The sequence below is a fragment of the Oncorhynchus gorbuscha genome, linkage group LG07 (genome assembly GCF_021184085.1).
Source record: "Oncorhynchus gorbuscha isolate QuinsamMale2020 ecotype Even-year linkage group LG07, OgorEven_v1.0, whole genome shotgun sequence".
NCBI classification, from domain to species: Eukaryota; Metazoa; Chordata; class Actinopteri; order Salmoniformes; family Salmonidae; genus Oncorhynchus; species Oncorhynchus gorbuscha.
The window spans coordinates 55387285-55405059 of record NC_060179.1 but is presented as its reverse complement, the minus strand read 5'-3'; the positions used below and the strand labels follow the sequence as shown (position 1 = coordinate 55405059).

The following is a 17775-nucleotide window of genomic DNA, read 5'->3' as shown; positions in this document are numbered from 1 at the left end:
ACATCAGTGTGTGTCTACATCAGTGTGTGTCTACATCAGTGTGTGTCTACAGTACATCAGTGTGTGTCTACATCAGTGTGTGTCTACAGTACATCAGTGTGTGTCTACATCAGTGTGTGCCTACAGTACATCAGTGTGTGTCTACATCAGTGTGTTTACATCAGTGTGTGTCTACAGTACATCAGTGTGTGTGTGTGTGTGTGTGTGTGTGTGTGTGTGTGTGTGTGTGTGTGTGTGTGTGTGTGTGTGTGTGTGTGTGTGTGTGTGTGTGTGTGTGTGTGTGTGTGTGTGTGTGTGTGTGTGTGTGTGTGTGTGCGCTTACGTGTGCGTTTGCGTGTGTGTGTGTGTCTACAGATTGTCCGTCTCTCCGTCGAAGGGCAGCATGTCGTCCAACTGCTTGTGGATGTGTGAGTTGTCCTCCGGGTTGCACACCCAACCGATGGGGGTGCGGTTGAACGAGGGGCGGGACCTAATGTCTGCCTGCAGGGAAGGGAGAGGCTCCAGCTCAAATGGGATCTCAGGAGGCTCGAAGGTCATGTGGCCTCTCGCCTTCTCGGAGCCGCCATAGGGCAGGGCCGACCTGTCAATCAAATATTAATATCATAACGTAACCTGCTGAAGGTCTTGAATCTGGTTATTTTAGACAGGTGTTTATGTGCGTGCGTGTTTGTGTGCATATGTGTGCTGGTGTGAATGTGTGTGCGTTACCTGTTGAAGCTCTTAAACTTGGGCATTTCGTGGGGGGGGTGTGGTCCTGCCATGCAGTGGTGCATGGTGGCAGTCAGAGACTCGTCTCCCCTCATGGCCCGTTCCCATGGAGACACATAAGTACGCACATACTGCTGCCTCCTCTTCTCTTTAGCCGCCTCCTTATCCAACACCTCCTCCTCTACTGTGGGGGAGACAAACATGACATCATCTTACTGTTTTCGCTTGTGTGTAAGTTTCCCTGGTGTTGACATCAGAACACGCTTCAATACATATGAATGTCAAATAGTTTTACATACTTGAGGTGTGCTTGATTTTTACGGAACAAAAATATAAACGCAACATGTAAAGTGTTGGTCACATTCTTCATGAGCTGAAATAAAAGATCCCAGAAATTGTCCAAACGCACAAAAAGCTTTTTCTCTCAAATTTTGTGCACAAATTTGTTTACATCCCGGTTAGTAAGCATTTATCCTCTGCCAAGATAATCCATGACAGGTGTGGCATATCAAGAAGATGATTAAACAGCATGATCATTACACAGGTGCACTTTGTGCTGGGGACAATAAAAGGCCACTCGGAAATATGCAGTTTTGTCACACAACACAATGTCTCAAGTTTTGAAGGAGAGTGCAATTGGCATGCTGAATGCAGGAATGTCCAGCAGAGTTGTTGCAAGATCATTTAATGTTAATTTCTCTACCATAAGCCGCCTTCAACATTGTTTTAGAGAATTCGGCAGTACATCCAACAGGCCTTTCAACCGCAGAGCACGTGTAACCACGCCAGCCTCATTCTGATTGGTTGGGCCTGGCTTTCCAGTGGGTGGACCTGGCTCCCAAGTGGGTGGGCATATACCCTCCCAGGCCCACCCATGACTGCACCCTTACCCAGTCATGTGAAAGCCATAGATTAGGGCCTAATGAATTTATTTAAATTAACTGATTTCCTTCTATGAACTGTAAAATGGTTCAAATCTTTTCAATTGTTGAATGTCGCGTTAATATTTTTGTTCAGTACAGCTTGGTACAATGGAACTAATTGAGAAGTCCTAGAAGTGCATAGTCCTACCGTGCTCAGGCTCAGGCTCAGGTGGCGGGGCCATCATTTCACAACCCAGGGACGGAACTAGGCTCTGGAGATTCTGCTAGAGGAGACAGGACACACACACACACACAGCCAGATCAGCACACTCACACACACACACATGTACACTTACACCACCCCCCACCCCCCCCTCTCCCCCACCATATTCTCGTTGGTGACAATGAAGCGCTCCACCCTCTGTTGTCTCCTCCTGAACATCTTGGATCCCTTGTTGGTCATAAGAGACAATTCCTCCAGCATGGTGTCTTTAGGAGTCTTGATCTTGGTGCCCAGATCCAACTCTGATGCCTCGGGGTCCGATTCTTCATCTGTAGAAGGGGGAAACACAATGTCATTGAACTGTCATTTACATATCCCTGATTGCATTGATTCCAATGCTAAGTTCACAAAGCATCACAGTCCCACCTTTACTATGTAAAGTGATTTGAGCACTGGAAACGGGCTATATTAATCCACTCAATTATCAATCAATATTCTCTTCCCAGACCCACACCACCACTAACTCCCCCCCACCCCCACCCCCATCCTCTAGTCTAAACTCCCAACTCCTAAACACGGTTGCTCTGAAAGTGCAGATAGCTGCAAACAACATGGCGAAAATGTCAACTTGACCAATATGAGAGCAAGGTGGAAGTATTCAAATGTTACATGGTCCTTCTCTCTCTCTCTCTCTCTCTCTCTCTCCTATTCCCTATATCTCTATATCTCTCTCTCTCCCTATATCTCTCTCTCTCTCTCTCTCCCTATATCTCTCTCTCTCTCTCTCTCTCCTATTCCCTATATCTCTATATCTCTCTCTCTCCCTATATCTCTCTCTCTCTCTCTCTCTCCCTATTCCCTATATCTCTATATCTCTCTCTCTCCCTATATCTCTCTCTCTCTCTCTCTCTCCCTATTCCCTATATCTCTATATCTCTCTCTCTCTCCCTATTCCCTATATCTCTTTTTTCTCTCTCTCTCCCTATTCCCTATATCTCTTTTTCTCTCTCTCTCTCTTCCTATTCCCTATATTTATTTTTCTCTCTCTCTCTCCCTATTCCCTATATCTCTTTTTCTCTCTCTCTCTCTTCCTATTCCCTATATTTATTTTTCTCTCTCTCTCTCCCTATTCCCTATATCTCTTTCTCTCTCTCTCTCTCTCTCTCCCCCCTATTCCCTATATCTCTTTCTCTCTCTCTCTCCCCCTATTCCCTATATCTCTTTCTCTCTCTCTCTCTCTCTCTTCCTATTCCCTATATTTATTTTTCTCTCTCTCTCTCCCTATTCCCTATATCTCTTTCTCTCTCTCTCTCTCTCCCCCTATTCCCTATATCTCTTTCTCTCTCTCTCTCTCTCTTCCTATTCCCTATATTTATTTTTCTCTCTCTCCCCCTATTCCCTATATCTCTTTCTCTCTCTCTCTCCCCCTATTCCCTATATCTCTTTCTCTCTCTCTCTCTCTCTCTTCCTATTCCCTATATTTATTTTTCTCTCTCTCTCTCCCTATTCCCTATATCTCTTTCTCTCTCTCTCTCTCTCTCTCCCCCTATTCCCTATATCGCTTTCTCTCTCTCTTCCTATTCCCTATATTTATTTTTCTCTCTCTCTCTTCCTATTCCCTATATTTATTTTTCTCTCTCTCCCCCTATTCCCTATATCTCTTTCTCTCTCTCTCTCCCCCTATTCCCTATATCTCTTTCTCTCTCTCTCTCTCTCTTCCTATTCCCTATATCTCTTTTTCTCTCTCTCTCCCTATTCCCTCTCTCTCTTTCTCTCTCTCTCTTTTCTCTCTCTCTCTCACTATTCCCTATATCTCTTTCTATCTCTCTCTCCCTCCCTATTCCCTATATCTCTTTTTCTCTCTCTCTCCCTATTCCCTATATCTCTCTCTCTCGCTCTCTCTCCCTATTCCCTATATCTATTTCTCTCTCTCTCTCCCTATTCCCTATATTTCGTTTTCTCTCTCTCTCCCTATTCCCTATATCTCTTTCTCTCTCGCTCTCTCTCCCTATTCCCTATATCTATTTCTCTCTCTCTCTCCCTATTCCCTATATCTCTTTTTTTCTCTCTCTCTCTCTCTCTCTCTCTCTCTCTCTCCCTATTCCCTATATCTCTTTCTCTCTCACTCTCTCTCCCTATTCCCTATATCTATTTCTCTCTCTCTCTCTCTCTCCCTATTCCCTATATCTCTTTTTCTCTCTCTCTCTCCCTCCCTATTCCCTATATCTCTTTCTCTCTCTCTCCCTATTCCCTATATCTCTTTCTATCTCTCTCTCCCTCCCTATTCCCTATATCTCTTTCTCTCTCTCTCTCCCTATTCACTATATCTCTTTCTCTCTCGCTGTCTCTCCCTATTCCCTATATCTCTTTTTCTCTCTCTCTCTCCCTATTCCCTATATCTCTTTCTATCTATCTCTCCCTCCCTATTCCCTATATCTCTTTCTCTCTCTCTCTCTCTCTCTATTCCCTATATCTCTTTCTATCTCTCTCTCTCCCTCCCTATTCCCTAAATCTCTTTCTCTCTCTCTCTCCCTATTCCCTATATCCCTTTTTCTCTCTCTCTCCCTATTCCCTATATCTCTTTCTCTCTCGCTCTCTCTCCCTATTCCCTATATCTCTTTTTCTCTCTCTCTCCCTATTCCCTATATCTCTCTCTCTCTCCCTATATCTCTTTCTATCTCTCTCTCTCCCTATTCCCTATATCTCTTTTTCTCTCTCTCTCTCCCTATTCCCTATATCTCTTTCTCTCTCGCTCTCTCTCCCTATGCCCTATATCTATTTCTCTCTCTCTCCCTATTCCCTATATCTCTTTTTTTCTCTCTCTCTCTCCCTATTCCCTATATCTCTTTCTCTCTCTCTCGCTCTCTCTCCCTATTCCCAATATCTCTTTCTCTCTCACTGTCTCTCCTTATTCCCTATATCTCTTTTTCTCTCTCTCTCTCCCTATTCCCTATATCTCTTTCTATCTCTCTCTCCCTCCCTATTCCCTATATCTCTTTCTCTCTCTCTCTCCCTATTCCCTATATCTCTTTCTATCTCTCTCCCTCCCTATTCCCTATATCTCTTTCTCTCTCTCTCTCCCTATTCCCTATATCTCTTTCTCTCTCTCTCTCCCTATTCCCTATATCTCTTTCTATCTCTCTCTCCCTCCCTATTCCCTATATCTCTTTCTCTCTCTCTCTCCCTATTCCCTATATCTCTTTCTATCTCTCTCCCTCCCTATTCCCTATATCTCTTTCTCTCTCTCTCTCCCTATTCCCTATATCTCTTTCTCTCTCTCTCTCCCTATTCCCTATATCTCTCTCTCTCTCTCTCTCTCTCCCCATTCCATATCTCTCTCTCTCTCTTTCTCTCCCTCCCTATTCCCTCTCTCTCTCTCTCTCTCTCTCTCTCTCTCTCTCCCTATTCACTATATCTCTTTCTCTCTCTCTCTCCCTATTCCCTATATCTCTCTCTCTCTCTCTCTCTCTCCCCATTCCATATCTCTCTCTCTCTCTTTCTCTCTCTCCCTATTCCCTCTCTCTCTCTCTCTCTCTCTCTCTCTCTCTCTCCCTATTCACTATATCTCTTTCTCTCTCTCTCTCTCTCTCTCTCTCTCTCTCTCTCTCTCTCTCTCTCTCTCTCTCTCTCTCTCTCTCTCTCTCTCTCTCTCTCTCTCTCTATTCACTATATCTCTTTCTCTCTCTCTCTCTCTCTCTGATAAAAGTGTCAAATATGTTTTACAGATGGCTGGCTGGTCTGCTCTCCTCCCCGTAAAACGTTATCCTCGTCATCTGCTACACACTCCCTGATATCACTCATAACACCTGGAGCCCAGCCACACAATATATACACACACACACACACACACACACACACACACACACACACACACACACACACACACACACACACACACACACACACACACACACACACACACACACACACACACACACACACACACACACACACACACACACACACACACACACACACACACACACACACACACACACACACACACACAAAGCTGGGAGCTGGCAAAGCAATCCTGTGCTAAGAGCTGTAGCTTGCAGTACCTTGTAAATCAGGACTGTGTGTGTGTGGTCTATGTGTGTGTGTGGACGTGCGCATGGGTGTGTGTGCGCGTTCATGCGTCATACCGTCCTGGGTGATGTTGGTCAGATCAGTAATGATCTTGTTGGCCTTCTTCCTCTTTGGGAGGGCGGGAGTTGAGAGAGGCATGGCTAGAGCCTGCATCAGAAATACACAGTTCAAATCAACAGCCAATCACAGAGCGATCGGTGACATCCACCAATCCCAATCAGACGGATAATGATAATGATAATGATGATGATGATGAGGATGATGATGATGATGATACTTGACTGACCCGAAAAGGAAAGGTTTTAGGTGTCTAGGGAACCATTACTTTGAGGCTCTTGGCCTGTGGGTCTATATTCCATACTGTAGTTGGTGTAATTGATTTAATCTGCTGTAATTGAAGCTCCTGCTGGAATCCAACACCCTGTAGCTATTATTACTACATGTTCCACAGCAGCTCTGTTGAGTGCTACTGTCACCACTCACACACACACACACACACACACACACACACACACACACACACACACACACACACACACACACACACACACACACACACACACACACACACACACACACACACACACACACAAACACACACACGCACACACACACACACACACACAAAACACACACAAACACACACACACACACACAAACACACACACACACACAAACACTCACACAAACACACACACACACAAACACACACACACACACACAAACACACACACACACACAAACACACACACACACACAAACACACACACAAACACACACACACACACACACACAGGGCAATTCCACGGTGACAGAGTAATGCTGAGACTAAGATTTTTCACTCTAAAATGTATGTCAAACTATTTGACCAAGAAGGAGAGTGATGAAGTGGTGCATCAGATGACCTAGCCCCTACAATCACCTGACCTCAACCCAAATGAGAAGGTTTGGGATGAGTTGGACCGCATAGTGAAGGAAAAGCAGCCAACAAGCTCTCAGCATATGTGGGAACTCTTTCAAGACTGTTGGAAAAGCATTCCTCGTGAAGCTGGTTGAGAGAATGCCAAGACTGTGCAAAGCTGTCATCAAGGCAACTGGTGGCTACTTTGAAGAATCTCACATATAAAATACATTTTGATTTGTTTAACACTTTTTTAGTTACTACATGATTCCATGTGTTATTTCATAGTATTTATGTCTTCACTATTATTCTACAACGTAGAAAATAGTAAAAGTAAAGAAAAAGCCTTCTATGAGTAGCTGTGTCCGAACTTTTGACTGGTACTGTATATAAAATGAATTGCCTATATTGTACACAATAAAGACAATCAATTACAGGTCAACATTTAAACATTGTTCCCACTGAGATGGGAGAACGCCAGGCTTATGGAGCTCCTGCTGAGTTAGCGCTGGGAAAAGTCCCCCAACTTCAGGAGAACGTGAGCCTGAATGTCTGGTTACCCCAAGCAGAAGGGACTCCTGTCCCGCTCACTATTCCTGATTTAGCTGCAGATAAATCTCACCGGAGGACAACAAACATAGTCAGTCAGCACATTCCCAAACATCCCAAATCCCAAAACACTCCGCTCTCTCCGCTTTTATCCAGAGCTATTTACAGGAGGGATTGGGGTTATATAGACAAAATGAATGTTCACCTAGTCAGCTGGGGATTCAAACCAGCGACCTTTCAGTTACTGGTCCAACGCTCTTAACCGCTAGGCTACCTGCCGCCCATCAACCTCACATTCCTAACTCACTCTGGTCTGATGGACATGGAATGGGAATGGTTTCGGGAACAAGCAGGCCAACGGCATAGTTTGCATTCACTGACCATGTAGTCATTCAACTTAGTACCCGATGATTTAACATGGGGCTGTCAAAGGTGTATTGAGTAAGTGTTGAAGAGCTTATCAGTCTGCCAGCGTTGCATGATCCATACAGCTACTAGCCGATGTGAGTTGAAATGATGCCGTTGATACATTTATTCATTCATTTTATGATGTGATATGATATGCTGCCATATGGTTTGATGACACATGATTCACACTGACGAGGACTTCTCTGCCTGGCACAGCACAGCCTAGCACAGTGCAGGCCCTGCATGGCATAAACCCATGTTCAAGCAACCTTCCAATTGGTATTTCGCTCAATTCGCTCCCTGCCTGGTAGCTTGTCCCTACCCTGGTGACATTTAGACCTGTATCATCAGTCCTGCTTCATTTCCCTATTATCACAACAACACAAGCCACAGACATGTACTGCTTGTGTGTGTGTGTGTGTGTGTGTGTGGGATTGCGTGGGCAGAGATGTCACAAACTCAGCCTTACCTCAGTTGAATCTTCAGGAATTAGAGAAGAAGGGCAGAAGGAGAAGAGTTGAAAGTATTCAAGAGAGTGTCCAAGTGCCTCCCCTCCTCTACACCCAGGAGGGAGTGAAACCCTAGCACAGTAAGGAGCTGGGCTATGGAGGCCTGGGTGGGTGGCTGGAGGTTAAGGGCTCAGGGGGGCTAGGAGCTTCTTAAGGCTCTACGAGGAGACTGATATTATCTCTCAGATGCTCCTGAGGTCTATGTATAGACCAGGAGAGAGAGAGAGAGAGAGAGAGAGAGAGAGAGAGAGAGAGAGAGAGAGAGAGAGAGAGAGAGAGAGAGAGAGAGAGAGAGAGAGAGAGAGAGAGAGAGAGAGAGAGAGAGAGAGAGAGAGAGAGAGAGAGATTTATTTTATAGACAGAGAGTGGGGGGGAGACTTTGACATAGAGAGCGAGGGGGGGACATAGAGAGGGACATAAAGAGTGATGGGGGAACATAGAGAGTGAGGGGGACATAGAGAGGGACATAGAGAGGGACATAGAGAGGGACATAGAGAGTGAGGGGGACATAGAGAGGGGCATAGAGAGCGAGAGGGGGGACATAGAGAGGGACATAGAGAGTGAGGGGGAAGTTAGAGAGTGGGGAGGGGGACATAGAGAGTGAGGGGGAAGATAGAGAGTGGGGAGGGGGACGTAGAGAGTGAGGGGGAAGTTAGAGAGTGGGGAGGGGGACATAGAGAGTGAGGGGGAAGTTAGAGAGTGGGGAGGGGGACATAGAGAGTGAGGGGGAAGATAGAGAGTGGGGAGGGGGACGTAGAGAGTGAGGGGGAAGTTAGAGAGTGGGGAGGGGGACATAGAGAGTGAGGGGGAAGTTAGAGAGTGGGGAGGGGGACATAGAGAGTGAGGGGGAAGATAGAGAGTGGGGAGGGGGACATAGAGAGTGAGGGGGGAAGATAGAGAGTGGGGAGGGGGACATAGAGAGTGAGGGGGGAAGATAGAGAGTGGGGAGGGGGACATAGGGAGTGAGGGGGAAGTTAGAGAGTGGGGAGGGGGACATAGAGAGTGAGGGGGAAGATAGAGAGTGGGGAGGGGGACATAGAGAGTGAGGGGGGAAGATAGAGAGTGGGGAGGGGGACATAGGGAGGGAGGGGGAAGTTAGAGAGGGGGGGAGGGGGACATAGGGAGGGAGGGGGAAGTTAGAGAGGGGGAGGGGGACATAGAGAGTGAGGGGGGAAGATAGAGAGTGAGGGAGGGGGACATAGAGAGTGAGGGGGGAAGATAGAGAGTGGGGAGGGGGACATAGGGAGGGAGGGGGAAGTTAGAGAGTGGGGAGGGGGACATAGGGAGGGAGGGGGAAGTTAGAGAGGGGAGGGGGACATAGAGAGTGAGGGGGAAGTTAGAGAGTGGGGAGGGGGACATAGAGAGTGAGGGGGAAGTTAGAGAGTGGGGAGGGGGACATAGAGAGTGAGGGGGAAGATAGAGAGTGAGGGAGGGGGACATAGAGAGTGAGGGGGAAGATAGAGAGTGGGGAGGGGGACATAGGGAGGGAGGGGGAAGTTAGAGAGGGGGAGGGGGACATAGGGAGGGAGGGGGAAGTTAGAGAGGGGAGGGGGACATAGAGAGTGAGGGGGAAGATAGAGAGTGAGGGAGGGGGACATAGAGAGTGAGGGGGAAGATAGAGAGTGGGGAGGGGGACATAGGGAGGGAGGGGGGAAGTTAGAGAGTGGGGAGGGGGACATAGGGGAGGGGGAAGTTAGAGAGGGGGAGGGGGACATAGAGAGTGAGGGGGAAGTTAGAGAGTGGGGAGGGGACATAGAGAGTGAGGGGGGAAGTTAGAGAGTGGGGAGGGGGACATAGAGAGTGAGGGGGGAAGATAGAGAGTGAGGGAGGGGGACATAGAGAGTGAGGGGGAAGATAGAAGATAGAGAGTGGGGAGGGGGACATAGGGAGGGAGGGGGAAGTTAGAGAGGGGGAGGGGGACATAGGGAGGGAGGGGGAAGTTAGAGAGTGGGGAGGGGGACATAGGGAGGGAGGGGGAAGTTAGAGAGGGGGAGGGGGACATAGGGAGGGAGGGGGAAGTTAGAGAGGGGGGAGGGGGACATAGAGAGTGAGGGAGGAAGATAGAGAGTGAGGGAGGAAGATAGAGAGTGGGGAGGGGGACATAGGGAGGGAGGGGGAAGTTAGAGAGGGGGGAGGGGGACATAGGGAGGGAGGGGGAAGTTAGAGAGGGGGGAGGGGGACATAGGGAGGGGGGGAAGTTAGAGAGTGGGGAGGGGGACATAGAGAGTGAGGGGGAAGTTAGAGAGTGAGGGAGGAAGTTAGAGAGTGAGGGGGAAGTTAGAGAGGGGGGAGGGGGACATAGGGAGTGAGGGGGAAGTTAGAGAGTGGGGAGGGGGACATAGGGAGGGAGGGGGAAGTTAGAGAGGGGGGGGGGACATAGGGAGGGAGGGGGAAGTTAGAGAGGGGGAGGGGGACATAGGGAGGGAGGGGGAAGTTAGAGAGTGGGGAGGGGGACATAGAGAGTGAGGGGGAAGTTAGAGAGTGGGGAGGGGGACATAGGGAGGGAGGGGGAAGTTAGAGAGGGGGGGAGGGGGACATAGGGAGGGAGGGGGAAGTTAGAGAGGGGGAGGGGGACATAGGGAGGGAGGGGGAAGTTAGAGAGTGGGGAGGGGGACATAGAAAGTGAGGGGGAAGATAGAGAGTGGGGAGGGGGACATAGAGAGTGAGGGGGAAGTTAGAGAGTGGGGAGGGGGACATAGGGAGGGAGGGGGAAGATAGAGAGTGGGGAGGGGGACATAGAGAGTGAGGGGGAAGTTAGAGAGTGGGGAGGGGGACATAGGGAGGGAGGGGGAAGATAGAGAGTGGGGAGGGGGTCATAGAGAGTGAGGGGGAAGTTAGAGAGTGGGGAGGGGGACATAGGGAGGGAGGGGGAAGTTAGAGAGGGGGAGGGGGACATAGGGAGGGAGGGGGAAGTTAGAGAGGGGGGAGGGGGACATAGAGAGTGAGGGGGAAGATAGAGAGTGGGGAGGGGGACATAGAGAGTGAGGGGGAAGATAGAGAGTGGGGAGGGGGACATAGGGAGGGAGGGGGAAGTTAGAGAGGGGGAGGGGGACATAGGGAGGGAGGGGGAAGTTAGAGAGGGGGAGGGGGACATAGAGAGTGAGGGGGAAGTTAGAGAGTGGGGAGGGGGACATAGAGAGTGAGGGGGGAAGTTAGAGAGTGGGGAGGGGGACATAGAGAGTGAGGGGGAAGATAGAGAGTGGGGAGGGGGACATAGAGAGTGAGGGGGAAGATAGAGAGTGGGGAGGGGGACATAGGGAGGGAGGGGGAAGTTAGAGAGGGGGAGGGGGACATAGAGAGTGAGGGGGAAGATAGAGAGTGGGGAGGGGGACATAGAGAGTGAGGGGGAAGATAGAGAGTGGGGAGGGGGACATAGGGAGGGAGGGGGAAGTTAGAGAGGGGGAGGGGGACATAGGGAGGGAGGGGGAAGTTAGAGAGGGGGGAGGGGGACATAGAGAGTGAGGGGGAAGTTAGAGAGTGGGGAGGGGGACATAGAGAGTGAGGGGGGAAGTTAGAGAGTGGGGAGGGGGACATAGAGAGTGAGGGGGAAGTTAGAGAGGGGGAGGGGGACATAGGGAGGGAGGGGGAAGTTAGAGAGGGGGAGGGGGACATAGGGAGGGAGGGGGAAGTTAGAGAGGGGGAGGGGGACATAGGGAGGGAGGGGGAAGATAGAGAGTGGGGAGGGGGACATAGGGAGGGAGGGGGAAGATAGAGAGTGGGGAGGGGGACATAGAGAGTGAGGGGGAAGATAGAAAGTGGGGATGGGGACATAGAGAGTGAGGGGGAAGATAGAGAGTGAGGGAGGAAGATAGAGAGTGAAGGAGGAAGATAGAGAGTGAGGGAGGAAGATAGAGAGTGAGGGAGGAAGATAGAAAGTGGGGAGGGGGACATAGAGAGTGAGGGGGAAGATAGAAAGTGGGGAGGGGGACATAGAGAGTGAGTGGGGAAGATAGAGAGTGGGGAGGGGGACATAGAGAGTGAGGGGGAAGATAGAAAGTGGGGAGGGGGACATAGAGAGTGAGGGGGAAGATAGAAAGTGGGGAGGGGGACATAGAGAGTGAGTGGGGAAGATAGAGAGTGGGGAGGGGGACATAGGGAGGGAGGGGGAAGTTAGAGAGTGGGGAGGGGGACATAGAAAGTGAGGGGGAAGATAGAGAGTGGGGAGGGGGACATAGAGAGTGAGGGGAAGATAGAGAGTGGGGAGGGGACATAGAAAGTGAGGGGGAAGATAGAAAGTGGGGAGGGGGACATAGAGAGTGAGGGGGAAGATAGAGAGTGAGGGAGGAAGATAGAGAGTGAAGGAGGAAGATAGAGAGTGAGGGAGGAAGATAGAGAGTGAGGGAGGGGGACATAGAGAGTGAGGGGGAAGATAGAGAGTGGGGAGGGGGACATAGAGAGTGAGGGGAAGATAGAGAGTGGGGAGGGGGACATAGGGAGGGAGGGGGGAAGATAGAGAGTGGGGAGGGGGACATAGAAAGTGAGGGGGAAGATAGAAAGTGGGGATGGGGACATAGAGAGTGAGGGGGAAGATAGAGAGTGGGGAGGGGGACATAGAGAGTGAGGGGGAAGTTAGAGAGGGGGAGGGGGACATAGAGAGTGAGGGGGAAGATAGAGAGTGAGGGAGGGGGACATAGAGAGTGAGGGGGGAAGATAGAGAGGGGGAGGGGGACATAGAGAGTGAGGGGGGAAGATAGAGAGTGGGGAGGGGGACATAGAAAGTGAGGGGGGAAGATAGAGAGTGGGGAGGGGGACATAGAAAGTGAGGGGGAAGATAGAGAGTGGGGAGGGGGACATAGAGAGTGAGGGGGAAGATAGAGAGTGGGGAGGGGGACATAGAGAGTGAGGGGGAAGTTAGAGAGTGGGGAGGGGGACATAGGGAGGGAGGGGGAAGATAGAGAGTGGGGAGGGGGACATAGAAAGTGAGGGGGAAGATAGAGAGTGGGGAGGGGGACATAGAGAGTGAGGGGGAAGATAGAGAGGGGGAGGGGGACATAGAGAGTGAGGGGGAAGATAGAGAGTGGGGAGGGGGACATAGAAAGTGAGGGGGAAGATAGAGAGTGGGGAGGGGGACATAGAGAGTGAGGGGGAAGATAGAGAGTGGGGAGGGGGACATAGAGAGTGAGGGGGAAGTTAGAGAGTGGGGAGGGGGACATAGAGAGTGAGGGGGAAGATAGAGAGTGGGGAGGGGGACATAGAGAGTGAGGGGGAAGTTAGAGAGGGGGAGGGGGACATAGGGAGGGAGGGGGAAGTTAGAGAGTGGGGAGGGGGACATAGAGAGTGAGGGGGAAGTTAGAGAGTGGGGAGGGGGACATAGAGAGTGAGGGGGAAGTTAGAGAGGGGGGAGGGGGACATAGGGAGGGAGGGGGAAGTTAGAGAGGGGGAGGGGGACATAGGGAGGGAGGGGGAAGTTAGAGAGTGGGGAGGGGGACATAGAGAGTGAGGGGGGAAGTTAGAGAGTGGGGAGGGGGACATAGAGAGTGAGGGGGAAGATAGAGAGTGGGGAGGGGGACATAGAGAGTGAGGGGGGAAGATAGAGAGTGGGGAGGGGGACATAGAGAGTGAGGGGGGAAGATAGAGAGTGGGGAGGGGGTCATAGAGAGTGAGGGGGAAGTTAGAGAGTGGGGAGGGGGACATAGGGAGGGAGGGGGAAGTTAGAGAGGGGGAGGGGGACATAGGGAGGGAGGGGGAAGTTAGAGAGTGGGGAGGGGGACATAGAGAGTGAGGGGGAAGATAGAGAGTGGGGAGGGGGACATAGAGAGTGAGGGGGAAGATAGAGAGTGAGGGAGGAAGTTAGAGAGTGGGGAGGGGGTCATAGAGAGTGAGGGGGAAGTTAGAGAGTGGGGAGGGGGACATAGAGAGTGAGGGGGAAGTTAGAGAGTGGGGAGGGGGACATAGAGAGTGAGGGAGGAAGATAGAGAGTGAGGGAGGAAGATAGAGAGTGAGGGAGGAAGATAGAAAGTGGGGAGGGGGACATAGAGAGTGAGGGAGGAAGATAGAGAGTGAGGGAGGAAGATAGAGAGTGAGGGAGGAAGATAGAGAGCGAATTGATTCTTCTGATGTCTTTACTCTCATAACATTGTAAAATGTATCAGTGTTTATAGAGTCCAGCACTCAGCACTCAACCAGATGACTGGAGATCAACAGGACTAAAAATAGGAGGGGCGCTCGTGATAGTTAGCGTATGAAGATTCAAAAAGGGCCTAACGCCAAGGGAGCCACAGGACTGAGTTCAGTACCAGTTATTACCACGAGTGGATGAAGGTAGGGACTGTCCCATATGATCATAATATAACTCTTACCCAGTCCTTCATATTCAAAAATCTAATCCAATTTTATTGGTCACATACACATGGCTATCAGATGTTAATGTGAGTGTAGCGAAATGCTTGTGCTTCTAGTTCTGACCATGCAGTAATATCTAACAAGTAATCTAACAATTTCACAACAACTACCTTATACACACAAGTGTAAAGGAATGAATAAGAATATGTACATATAAATATATGGATGAGCGATGGCCGAATGGCATAGGCAAGATGCAGTAGATGGTATAGAATATAGTATATACATATGAGATGAGTAATGTAGGGTATGTAAACATATAAAGTGACATTGTTTAGAGTGACTAGTGATACATTTATTACATCCAATTTTTAATTATTAAGTGGCTAGAGATTTGAGTCAGTACGTTGGCAGCAGCCACTCAGTGTTAGTGATGGCTGTTTAGCAGTCTGATGGCCTTGAGATAGAAGCTGAGTGTGAGTGTGAGGTTATTTTCCTGACACCACACTCTGAGGGCCCTCACCTCCTCCCTGTAGGCCATCTTGTCATTGTTGGTAATCAAGCCTACCACTGTAGTGCCGTCTGCAAAGTTGATGATTGAGTTGGAGGCGTGCATGGCCACACAGTCATGGGTGAACAAGGAGTACAGGAGAGGGTTGAGAACGCACCCTTGTGGGGCCCAAGTGTTGAGGATCAGCAGGATGGAGATGTTGTTTTCTACCCTCACCACCTAGCGGCATCCTGTCAGAAGGTCCAGTACCCAGTTGCACAGGGCAGAGTCGAGACTCAGGGTCTCAAGCTTAATGACGTGTTTGGAGGGTACTATGGTGTTAAATGCTGAGCTGTAGTCGATGAACAGCATTCTTACATAGGTATTCCTCTTGTCCAGATGGGTTAGGGCAGTGTGCAGTGTGATTGTGATTGCGTCGTCTGTGGACCTATTGGGGCGGTAAGCAAATTGGAGTGGGTCTAGGGTGTCAGGTAGGGTGGAGGTGATATGGTCCTTGACTAGTCTCTCAAAGCACTTCATGGTGGGGAAGTGAGTGCTATGGGGCGGTAGTCGTTTAGCTCAGTTACTTTAGCTTTCTTGGGTACAGGAACAATGGTGGCCCTCTTGAAGCATGTGGGAACAGCAGACTGGGATACGGATTGATTGAATATGTCCGTAAACACACCAGCCAGCTGGTCTGCACATGCTCTGAGGACTCGGCTATGTATGCCATCTGGGCCGGCAGCCTTGCGAGGGTTAACACGTTTAAATGTTTAAATGTTTTACTCATGTTGGTGAAGGAGAGCCCGCAGGTTTTAGTAGCTGGGCTGTGTTGGTGGCACTGTATTGTCCTCAAAGCGAGCAAAGAAGCTGTTTAGTTTGTCTGGGAGCAAGACTTCGGAGTCCGCGACAGTAGCATGATGTCAGTGACATAGGTAGTGACAGACAGACAGACAGACAGACAGACAGACAGACAGACAGACAGACAGACAGACAGACAGACAGACAGACAGACAGACAGACAGACAGACAGACAGACAGACAGACAGACAGACAGACAGACAGACAGACAGACAGACAGACAGACAGACAGACAGACAGACAGACAGACAGACAGACAGACAGACAGACAGACAGACAGACAGACAGACAGACAGACAGACAGACAGACAGACAGACAGCTGGAGAGTTTCACGTCTAGTTTTATTTCTCTGTACCACAGAATAACAACTTTTAACAGCTCGCATATCAACAATCAGACAAATCATCACCACAACCTCCTACCTCCCGTCCCTTCCACCCCTCACCTCCCTTCCTTATAACAATAAAAGGGTGCACTTTATGAAGTAGGGAAAACATCTAACAAATGCATCCTGATGTACTACTGTGCAATACTCTGACACAATCACATGAAGCCCCCCCCCCCACCCCCCCAAAAAAACGGGCTGTTTTATAATATTCAGAATAAGAATATAATCACAATAATCATGACAATAATAAGTACAATATAGTTGTAACGGAGTCAGATATCTATTTCAAATTCAGGCCTTTATGTGACCAACTGGGGTTTGAACCGGTGCCCGTCATCGCTCCACGAGACTGTGTTAGCCCCCCGAGTTAAAGCCACAATGGCAGCACACCGCAGGCATATAGTCCATCCTAGTCTTTAACAGATCAGCATATTACCGAACAGTTTGTCTCTTAGAGAGGACTCTTATTTCCTCTCCTTTCATCTATCTCTCCTCTAATCTATCTGTCCTCCAGTCTTTCTGTCCTCTAATCTATCTGTCCTCCAGTCTATCTGTCCTCTAATCTATCTGTCCTCCAGTCTTTCTGTCCTCTAATCTCTGTCCTCCAGTCGATCTCTCCTCTAATCTATCGCTCCTCTAATCTATCTGTCCTCCAGTCTCTCTCCTCTAATCTATCTCTCCTCTAATCTATCTGTCCTCCAGTCTCTCTCCTCTAATCTATCTCTCCTCTAATCTATCTGTCCTCCAGTCTCTCTCCTCTAATCTATCTGTCCTCCAGTCTCTCTCCTCTAATCTATCTGTCCTCCAGTCTCTCTCCTCTAATCTATCACTCCTCTAATCTATCTGTCCTCCAGTCTCTCTCCTCTAATCTATCTGTCCTCCAGTCTCTCTCCTCTAATCTATCTCTCCTCTAATCTATCTGTCCTCCAGTCTCTCTCCTCTAATCTATCTGTCCTCCAGTCTCTCTCCTCTAATCTATCTGTCCTCCAGTCTCTCTCCTCTAATCTATCACTCCTCTAATCTATCTGTCCTCCAGTCTCTCTCCTCTAATCTATCTGTCCTCCAGTCTCTCTCCTCTAATCTATCACTCCTCTAATCTATCTGTCCTCCAGTCTCTCTCCTCTAATCTCTCCTCGTCTCTAATCTATCTCCTCTAATCTATCTCTCCTCCAATCTATCTCTCCTCTAATCTCTCTCCTCTAATCTCTCTCCTCTAATCTCTCCTCTAATCTCTCTCCTCTAATCTCTCTCCTCTAATCTATCTGTCCTCTAATCTATCTGTCCTCCAGTCTATCTGTCCTCTAATCTATCTGTCCTCCAGTCTATCTCTCCTCTCCATCCTCCATCACTCTCTCGTTCCACAGGCTTGTCTTTAGCACATCCTCCATGTATCAGTTTATCACTCAACTTCATTCTTTACTTTCACCTTTATTCTGTGGACCCCATCGCTTTAAATAAACTTTATTCAACCTCACATCGTGTCCCATTCTCTCTCCCTCTCCA

The 17775-nt window shown here is 49.2% G+C and overlaps 1 protein-coding gene across 4 annotated transcripts; it reads right to left on the bottom strand.

Moving 5' to 3' along the window:
- Positions 1-249: 249 nt before the first annotated feature.
- LOC124039274 (myozenin-1-like) lies at positions 250-8410 on the bottom strand. 4 transcript variants are annotated; one of them, XM_046355200.1, is made up of 6 exons: positions 8211-8410; positions 5940-6030; positions 1957-2123; positions 1780-1855; positions 709-889; positions 250-580 (listed from the first exon to the last, which is right to left on the bottom strand). In XM_046355200.1, exons 2-6 carry the CDS (start codon positions 6019-6021, stop codon positions 349-351), a joined length of 738 nt encoding a protein of 245 aa, XP_046211156.1. In that variant the 5' UTR covers positions 6022-6030; positions 8211-8410; the 3' UTR covers positions 250-348. The 4 variants fall into 4 exon arrangements, with proteins under 4 accessions (XP_046211156.1, XP_046211154.1, XP_046211157.1 ...); XM_046355198.1 differs by having other exon boundaries at positions 709-892; positions 8211-8409; XM_046355201.1 differs by having other exon boundaries at positions 1780-1852; positions 8211-8409.
- Between the last annotated feature and the right edge of the window lie 9365 nt (positions 8411-17775).

What these genes read in the sequence shown, in the direction of transcription:
- LOC124039274 (XM_046355198.1), bottom strand. Translation starts at nt 6,021, where the DNA reads ATGCCTCTCTCAACTCCCGCCCTCCCAAAGAGGAAGAAGGCCAACAAG. An exon ending in TGAGCCTGAGCCTGAGCACG is followed by an intron (nt 893 to 1,779) that starts GTAGGACTATGC and finishes TCTCCCCCACAG; the next exon opens with TAGAGGAGGAGGTGTTGGAT. An exon ending in AAGTTTAAGAGCTTCAACAG is followed by an intron (nt 581 to 708) that starts GTAACGCACACA and finishes TTTGATTGACAG; the next exon opens with GTCGGCCCTGCCCTATGGCG.